General features: G+C 48.1%; 1 protein-coding gene across 1 annotated transcript in view; it reads left to right on the forward strand.

Annotated features, from left to right (window-relative positions):
- The window catches only part of LOC140722184 (uncharacterized), a 10,993-nt gene extending 1,803 nt beyond the window's left edge, over positions 1-9,190 (forward strand). Inside the window, exons 3-7 of the mRNA XM_073036976.1 lie at positions 1-18; positions 5,124-5,288; positions 6,659-6,801; positions 7,194-7,258; positions 8,345-9,190. The exon at positions 1-18 is cut by the window's left edge and continues 96 nt beyond it. Coding sequence (XP_072893077.1) covers positions 1-18; positions 5,124-5,288; positions 6,659-6,801; positions 7,194-7,258; positions 8,345-8,525 — 572 coding nt within the window. The 3' untranslated portion in view covers positions 8,526-9,190. The remainder of the gene's footprint in view (positions 19-5,123; positions 5,289-6,658; positions 6,802-7,193; positions 7,259-8,344) is intronic.
- Positions 9,191-9,781: the final 591 nt, after the last annotated feature.

Consider the following 9,781-nt stretch of genomic DNA (forward strand, 5'->3'; position numbering starts at 1 on the left):
TCTGCTGGAGGATTCATGGTGAGTTTCACACCGGCCGGAACGACCGAACCGCAGAGAATAAAAATGGCCACTGTAACAGCGACACATTCCCAACATTTCCCCGAAACACCCTTCACTCTGATAATAATGCACACCTCACTGTGGTACTGACGGGCCGCTTACAATGACTACGACACACCCCTCACCGTGACCCCGACACAACCCCCACCAGCACAGAGCTCAACGTGATACCGACACACTACTGACAATCATAGAACCATAGAACATTATAAAACAGAAACAGGCTTCTTGGCCCTTCTTGTCTATGCCGAACCATTTTTACTGCCCCGTCCCACTGACCTGAACTTAGATCATATCCCTGCATACCCCTCTCATCCTTGTACCTGTCCGTTCTTTTTTATGTGATAAATGTGAACCTGCATTCACCACTTCAAATGACAGCTCACTGAACACTTCCACCACACTCTGTGTGAATAAGCCCTCTCCCCAATGTTCGTTTTAATCCTTTCGCCCTTCGCCCTTAAACCATGTCTTCTGTTTTTATTTCTCTCCCCTAAACGGTGGAAAATGCCTGCTTGCATTCAGTCTTTCTATACCCAATATAATTTTAAATACCTCTATCAAATCTCCCTCAATCTTCTACGCTCTATGGAATAAAGTCCTAACTTATGAATCCTTTCTCTGTAACTCTGTTTCTCAATTCCCGGCAACATCCTCCTCAACCTTCGCTGCACTCTTTCAAACTTATCAATATGTTTCCTCTAACGAGGTAATCAAAACTGGACACAATACTCCATATTCGGTCTCACCAATATTTTATAGAACCTCACCATCACATTCCAACTCTTAGATTCAGTACTTTGAATTCTAAAAGCCAATGTGCCAAAAGCTCTCTTTACGACACTATCTACCTGTGACGCCACTTTTATTATGTATCATGTATTAGGAATTAGGAATTATGCATCTTTATTCACAGATCCCGCTGATCTACTGCACTCCTCAGTGCCCTACCTTGTATGTTCTACATTAGTTTATCCTTCCAAAGTGCAATACCTCACACCTGTCTGCATTAAACTCCATCTTCCATTTGTCATCCCATTTTCCAGCTGATCCAAATGGTTCGGCAAGTTTTCAAATTTTGTTCACTTTCTATTACACCTCCAAACTTTGTATCATCAGCAAATTTGTTTATCCATTTTACCAAATTATCATCCAGATCATTGATATAGATGACAAATAACAATGGACCCAGCACTGATCCCTATGACACACCACTTGTCACAGGCCTCCACTCAGAGAAGCAATCCTCCACTACCACTCCCTGGCTTCTCCCATTGAGCCAATGTATAATTCAATTTACTACCTCACCATGTATACCTAGGGACTGAATCTTCCGAACTAACCTCCCATGATGGACCTTGTCAAAGGCCTTACTGAAGTCCATGTAGACAACATCACTGCCTTCCCTTCATCCAGATTCCTGGTAACTTTCTCGAAAAAAAACTCTAATAGATTGGTTAAATATGATCTACCACGCACATAACCATGTTGACTCTCCTTAATAAGTCAGTTTAATATTAATCTTAATATTTCTCCAATAAGTTACCTGCTACTGACGTCAAACATACCGGCCTATAACTTCCCGGATTAGAATTAGAGTTTTTTTTTTAAACAACGGAGTAATATGAGCTGTCCTCCCATCCTCTGGCACCTCACCCGTAGATACCGACATTGTAAATATATCTGCCAGGACCCCGGCAATTTCAACACTGCTCTCCTTCAAGGTCCGAGGGAGTAATCTGTCTGGTCATGGGGATATATCTACGCTGATTTGCCTCAAGACAGCAAGCATATCCTCCTCTTTAACTGTGTAGGATCCGTGACCTCACTACTTGTTTGCCTTACACTCCTCGCATTGAAATAGACACACCACAGAAGATTATTAACACCACACACAACCTTTCTATTTCTGACTTTGCTCGAGCTTTTAGCATCATATATTTTCACCCCCGTTCCACTATCTGCTCTGACACTCTGCTTTCCATACCCTTGCAAATCCAGTTTAAACCTTCCCCAGTAACACTAGCAAACATCCCTGAAATGATACTGGTAGTTCAGGTGTGAACCGTTTCTCTTGTACAAGTACCACCTGTCCAGAAGAGGTCCCAAAGATCCAAGAATCTGAAACCCTGCCCCCTACACAGGTCCTCAACCACGTGTTCATTCTCCAGAGCATCCTACACTTACCTTCACTGACACGAGACACAGCTGGCAATCTTAAGATCACTCTCCTCGAGGTCCTGCTTTTTAACTTCCTGCCAAGCTCTCTACACTCACTCTTCAGGACCTCCTCACTCTTTCTTCCTACGTCATTTGTACCGATGAGAACCATGATATCTGGCTGCTCACCCTCCCACATCACAATGCTGTGCACAAGATCAGAGACATCCCTGACCCTGGCACCCGGGAGGAAACAAACAATCCGGGAGTCTCTGTCAGGATTGCAGAACCTCCTGTGTGTACTTCTAATTATCGAGTCCCCTATTAATACCTCTCTGCTCATCTGCCCCCTCCCTTCTGCACTGCAGAACCAGACTCAGTAGCAGAGATCCAGTAGCCACAGCTTGTCCCAGACAAGTCATTCCCCTCCTACAACTGTATCCACATCGATATACATGTTGCTGAGGGGAACGGCCACAGGGCAACCGTGCTCTGTCCGCCCTTTTCCCCTCCCTCGACTGACGATAACCCAATCACTCGTGGCTTGCTGACTATTATCTATAAACTGCCCATTCTCGGGAATGATCCGGAGGTCATCCAGCTCCTCCTCCAGTTCCCTAAAGCGGTTTATTATGAGCTGCAGCTGGATGCACTTCTTGCAGGTGTCGTTGTCACGGAGGTTTCCCTGACTTCCCACATCCTGCAAGAGGAGCATTCCAACATCCTGCCTGGCACTCTCTCTACTCTAAACTAACAAAACTTCTCGCAAACGACATTTGATAAGGTTCCACATGGTAGTCTTATTCAGAAAGACAGAAGGCATGAGATCCAGTGAAGTTTGGTCGTGGATTGAGAATTCGTTTGCTTGCAGAAAGCGAAGGGTCGTTGTTGAGGGAGTACCTTTGGATTGGACGGTTGTGGCTAGTGATGTCCCACAATGATCGGTTCACCGACCCCTACTTTTCGTGATTTTTATTAACGACCCGGATGCGAGGGTTGAGAGGGTTGGTTGCAAGTTTTCAGACAACACGCGGATTAGGGTGTTGTGGATCGTATGGAGGACTGTCAAAGATTGCAGAGATTGGATTAATAGGATGCAGAAGTTGGCTGAGAAGTGGCAGATGGAATTCGAACCGGAAAAGTGCGAGGTGGTACACTTTGGAAGGACAAACTCCAGGGCAGAGTCAAAGTAAATGGCAGGATACTTGGTAGTGTGGAGGAGCCGAGGGATCTGGAGGTACATGTCCCCAGATCCCTGACAGGTGCCTCACAGGCAGATAGGGTAATTAAGAAAGCTTTTGGGGCGTTAGCTTTCATAAGTCGAGGAACTGAGTTTAAGAGCCGCGATGTAATGATGCAGCTGTATAAAACTCAAGTTAGGCCACACTTGGAATATTCTGTCCATTTTTGTTCGCCTTACCAGAGGAAGGATGTGGAAGCATTGGAAAGGGTGCAGAGGAGATTTACCAGGATGCTGCCTGGTTTAGAGAGTATGCACTATGACCAGCGATTAAGAGAGCTAGGGCTTTACTCGTTAGAGAGAAGGAGGATGAGAGGAGACATGATAGAGGTATACATGATATTAAGAGGAGTAGACAGAGTGGACAGCCAACGCCTCTTCCCTGGTTACCACTGCTCAATGCAAGAAGACATGGCTTTAAGGTATGGGGTGGGAAGTATAAGGGGTATATCACAGGAAGGATTTTTAATCAGAGAGTGGTTGGTGCGTGGAATGCACTGCCAGAGTCAGTGGTGGAGGCAGATACACTAGTGAGATTTAAGAGGCTCCTAGATAGGTATAAGGAGGAATTTAAAGTGGGAGAGGGGCTTATGGGAGTCAGGGTTTAAGGCTCGGCACAACATTGTTGGGGCCGAAGGGCCTGTACTGTACTGTACTATTCTATATTTTATGTTCTGTAACACAGACACACCCCTTAACCGAGATAAAAACACGGTCCTTACGTAAGAAAATCAAGACTCATCCTGACACCGACACGCCATTCACCATAACATCAACAATGTTGTCACCGTAGCACGGTCACGACCTTTAACTAGACACAGATACACTCCTGACCGCGACACTGACACGAACTTCGCCGTGACACACACATCTCAGTCACACTGACCACAACGTACCTTTCTCTAATATCGACGTGCCCCTGACCGTGATCAGCGTGATCCGCTCTGCACTGCACCGTGACAAAGACTCACACGTCACTGTAACACCCCTTACCGAGACAGTATCACCCCTCAACATAACACCGATGCACCGCTCACTGAGGCAAATACCCACACAATACCCTGACACAGGAACACTCTCACCGTGAGACCGACATCGAAATTCACACTGACACCGAATAGTACTCTGCGTGACACCGTCACATCGCTCAGCGTGACCCTCTCGCACACACCGCGACCATGACATGTATCTCACCGTGACACAGACATAAAGCTCTCTGTGAGACCAGTGCACCTCACACCATGACACAGATACTACACCCACGGTGACGCCACAAGGCCCTTACACCCTGACATTTTCCTCGTCTTGACATCGAGATACACTTCATTGTGAACCGGTACACCTCTTGCCGGGGCACAGAAATACCTATCATAGTGACACCGACACGTCTCTCACAGCAACTCGGCATGCCCCGCACGATACTGACGCAAACCATCATGGTAACAACAACAAAACTTTCACCGGGACATTGATATACCCCTCAGCGTGACACAGACACGCCCCTCAAGGTGGCGCAGACCCTCTCACTGTGCCACCAGCACATCCTTCACTGTGACACCCTTCACCGTGACACTGACACAACACTCTCTGTGACACGTTCGGTAGCGTGACGCTGACTCACGTTTCACTGTAAACGCTAAACATCCCTCACCATCTCTCTCAGTATCACAGATTCGTCAGTCTATGGAAACCTGCCACCGAAACTACAATGAGTTAAACTCAACTCTTCAATCCAAGCTTTCTGCGTACAACTCTAATCTGTCCGAACTTAAACAAATGCACAGCGATCTCCGCCACCATTTCTGTGAATTGCTGACCAGCAGAAGAGGTGAGGCATCATCCCCCTCTTTCACCCACTCATCATCACAGGGCAGGCATGGAGAGAGGAAGCGTCACTCTGTGCTTGACATCGGCAGTGTGTGATAAGTCAATGTGGAAGGCGTAACACCTAGATTCCGACACCGGAAGAGTGTGTCAGGACGTTGTACAGGAAACTTCACTTCACGTCTGACCGCTGGAATGAGTGTCTGTTCCTGACTCCGAAAGTGTTTGATGGGACAATGTAGGCGGAAGCTTGACTCCACGTCTGACCCCGGGCGTTTATAAAAGGCAGTGTGCACGGAGGTTCACTCCACGTCTGACCCCTGGCGTTTATAAAAGACAGTGTGCATGGAGCTTCACTCCACGTCGGACCCTGAGCGTTTATAAAAGGCAGTGTGCACGGAGCTTCACTCCACGTCTGACCCCGGGCGTTTATAAAAGGCAGTGTGCACGGAGCTTCACTCCACGTCTGACCCCGGGCGTTTATAAAAGGCAGTGTGCACGGAGCTTCACTCCACGTCTGACGCCTGGAGTGTGTGATGGGTCCGTGGAGAGAGAGATTCAATCTGCGTCTGACCGTGTTAGTGTGTGATCGGACGATGCAGGGATCTTAAATCTGTGTCTTACCCCGTGTATGTATGATGGGACTCTGTGTTTGACACAGTGCGCATGTGATGAGAAGCTATGGCGGGAATGGGGGATGGGTGAGAGATTTTGGGTTTGGGGTCATGCGTGTGTCTGACACAAGGAACGGTAACGCATGCCTGGAGAGGAGACATGATAGAGGTATAAAAGATATTAAGTGGAATAGATGGAGTGGAGAGCCAGCGCCTCTTCCCCAGGGCACCACTGCTCAGTACAAGGGAACATGGGTTTAAGGTAAGGGGTGGGATGTTCAAAGGGGAATTTAGAGGACTTTTGTTTTACTCAGAGAGTGGTTGGCGCGTGAAATGCTCTGCCTGAGTCAGTGGTGGAGACAGATATACTAGTGACATTTAAGACACTATCAGACAGGTATATGGAGAAAATTAAGGTAAGGGGATATATGGGAGGAAGGGATTAAGTGTCGGCACAGCATTGTGGGACACACGGCCTGTACTGTGCTGTAATATTCTATGTACTATGTTCTATTCACTCTGTGTCTTGATCCCGGGAGTTTGTGATGGATGGTGTGGAGGGAAATTCACTGTGTCTGATCCTTGTTAATTTACGATGAGACGTGGCGGAGGGCTATTAACTCTGTGCCTGACCTCAGGTGTGCGTGATGGGACAGCGTGCAGGGAATTTCACTCTGTGTGTCACGCCGTGTGTGTGTGTTGGGGACATGTGAAGGGAGATTCACTCTTTGTGACACTGTCCCTTGTCCCTGATTTTCAGAGCAAACGTGTTCCAAGGACTGGATCACAAAAAAAGACCGGTGTTATTACGTATCCACGTTTGACACATCTTTCCGCAGAGCGATGCAAGAATGTACAAACCGTGATTCAAGGCTGCTGGAAATCAATTCAAGTGATGAAGCGGTATGTGTCACAGCACGAGAAGATCCCACAGTAACACAGGAATCATCACACACTCCCGGGGTCAGACACAGAGTGAATCTCCATTCACACCGTCCCATCACACACCCCCGGGGTCAGACACAGAGTGAATCTCCCTGAACACCGTCCCATCACACACTCCCGGAATCAGGCACGGAGTGTATCTCCCTCCATGTCACCCCATCACACACTACCGAGGTCAGACTCAGAGTGAATCTTCCTCCATACCGTCCCATCACACAATCCCGGGGTCAGACACAGAGTGAAGCTCCTTCCACACAGACCCATCCCAGATTGCTGTCGTAATCAGCTGAGAGAAGCTCCGTACATATTCTTCGTTTCTCAGCATTAATCAAGTAAATTTAACTTCACAGAGCTTTGTATCCCACAATCTTCTGGACAGCAAACTTGTTTACTGGATTGAAAAATGCGAAAACGGGTGAGATTATGACTAACCTGTGGGGTTAAGATTGGTTATTGACATAGTCCTGACCGGAGAAAATGGGATTAGTTTACGGACTGAAGTAATTTTGTCGTAAAAGGGAGAGGCATTGTGATTTATTTGTAGACTGTACGTGGGTAGGGGGTAAGGTGGTTCAATGGGAACATTTTTGGGCCGACACGTGTCTGTCGGGGAAGGACACTGCAGTGGGAATATTTCGGAAACTGCCAGTGGGCAATGAGGAGAGATCAGTGACAGAGATTATTCTGGTACTGACGCATGTGGGTGAGGACAGCGCGGTGCAGTGGGATCATTTTGCAGATAGTCGCCGGGTTGGGAGGAGAGAGAGCAACAGCGGGATTAGTTTGGTGAATGACATGGATCTGAGGGGCGAGAGTAGGACAACTGGATTAGTTTGGAGACAGATACAGGGCGATGGCACACATTTGGTTAACGGAATTAGTTTGCGAACTGACGCAATGATGTGGGAGAGAGGGTGCCAGTGGTATAAGTCTGGAGGCGGACCAGAGGCTATGGGGTGAGCGCGGTGTAGTGGGATATGTCAGGAGACAGACACGAAGCTCTGGGTAGAGGAAGGGGCAACGAGATGAACCTGGAACCACACAGGGCTGAGGGAAGATTGTGGAACAGTGGGATTCATTTCGGGACTGACATAGGTCTGTGGGGCGAAGGTGGGACCGTGGGGTTTGTTCGGGGACTGAAACAGATCAGAGGGGGGAGGGTGGGCCTGTTCGATTCGTATGGGGACAGAAAGGGGACTGTGGTGAGGATGAGGTTCGGTGGGATTAGATTAGGGGATATGGGGCTGTGGGGAGACATTGGGTCAGTACGATTAGTTTGGGGACTGACACAGGATTGTGGGGAGACATTGGGACCGTGGTGTCTGCCTGGGTACTGACACGGAGCCGTGGGGGGAGAGTGGTTGAATGGGATGAGTTTGGGAACTCACACAGGCAATTAGGAGAGATCGAATTCATGGGATTTGCTTGGGGACGGACTCCGCTCGGGTCATCTACTGAAGCTGTTTTGTATCTGTTAAAATTGTTTAACCCTCCTGGATAGGAATGCGCACCGGAGTCTCCTGTACAAGTTGCCCTCTGGTAAGCGCGTCTGCAGACAGTGCGGAAGCAGTAACCCTTGTGATGGTGATTGGCGTTTCATCTGTGAGAGGTCGGCCCCAGCGTTTCCGGATATTCCTGAAAAGATCCAGGGTCTTTGCCAACAGCCAGTAGAGTCGACATGAATCAAGTGACTACCCCCATTTTCTCCTCCTTCTCCCTCACTCTCACTCCTAAATCCTTACAAATTCCCTCCCCACCCTCTCTGCCCCTCCCTCCTACTCCATCTCATCCTCTTGTCGCAACCATATTCTCCCCACTGGACACCGACAAATCCCTCTCGCCGTCGATCCCTTTCTTTCTCGCCATTCCCCGCCCCGCTACTCCCCGCTCCCTCTAACTTTCTCTCTACCCCCGCACCTCCCCTTATTTCCTAACTTTCTCCACCCGCTCTTTCTCTTCTCCCTCTGCACACCTCTTACACCTCTCTCCCCTTCGCTCCCCCAGACACTCTCTATCTACCCACCCCGTTTTCTCTGAACCCTCCGTCTCCCCGATCTCTCTCTCCCTCTCTCTTTCTGCTTTCCGCTCACTCTCACCTCAATCCTGTGCCGTCTGTTTCCCGATAACCCAACCCTGGGTGAAAGTCTGTCCGCATTCCCTCTGTATGTGCCCATCTTGTACCACGGCAACGGGACCTCCCGACTCCTGTACTCGGTGTGACTGGTGAAGACCATCGGTCCAAGTGTCCTGTCCACCCTATCCGATGTTTTCCACCGGAATCGCTATTTCATTTATTATCTGAAACTTATACCGCCTGGAATTTGTTCTTTTGAAGCATCAGTACGGAGCAAAGATGTACAATTAATGTAAATTGCAAATATTAATAAACACCGCAAAGATGTCGAGTTCCTGCTGATGCGTTGAAAGATGTGATGGGGCAGGGGAAGAAGCTGTTGCTGAATCGCTATGTGTGGGTGTTCTGTCTCCCGGAGCTGTCACATACTCCTCCTACAATACCACGTCCAATCCCGTTATCATTCCCGTGAACCCTCTCCAATGTCTCACATCCCCTGTGAGATAAGCGATGGAACCTTGCTCACAAACCTCCAAATCTGAGCTCACAAGTGACGTATTAAACCTGAGACTGACGTCCTTTCGTTTACGTCCCAGTCGTCTCGAAATGAATGCTGTCATCGCATTTGCCTTCATCACCACCGGCTCAAGCTGCAGGTTAAACTTCTGGGAAAGCGGCACGAAGTCTCTCAAATCCCTCCGAACCGCAGATTGTTTTTAACCCTTACATACTGTTCAGGTCGAATTTGACCGTTTTGACAACACTAAAAACACCCTAAATGCCATTTTTAGCCGAAATTTGATTACTTTTCCTAATGTAACCCAAAATTCGCAAACATGGAAATATTTAAAAATCTTAAACTTT

Source organism: Hemitrygon akajei, unplaced genomic scaffold (genome assembly GCF_048418815.1).
Source record: "Hemitrygon akajei unplaced genomic scaffold, sHemAka1.3 Scf000071, whole genome shotgun sequence".
Lineage (NCBI taxonomy): Eukaryota > Metazoa > Chordata > Chondrichthyes > Myliobatiformes > Dasyatidae > Hemitrygon > Hemitrygon akajei.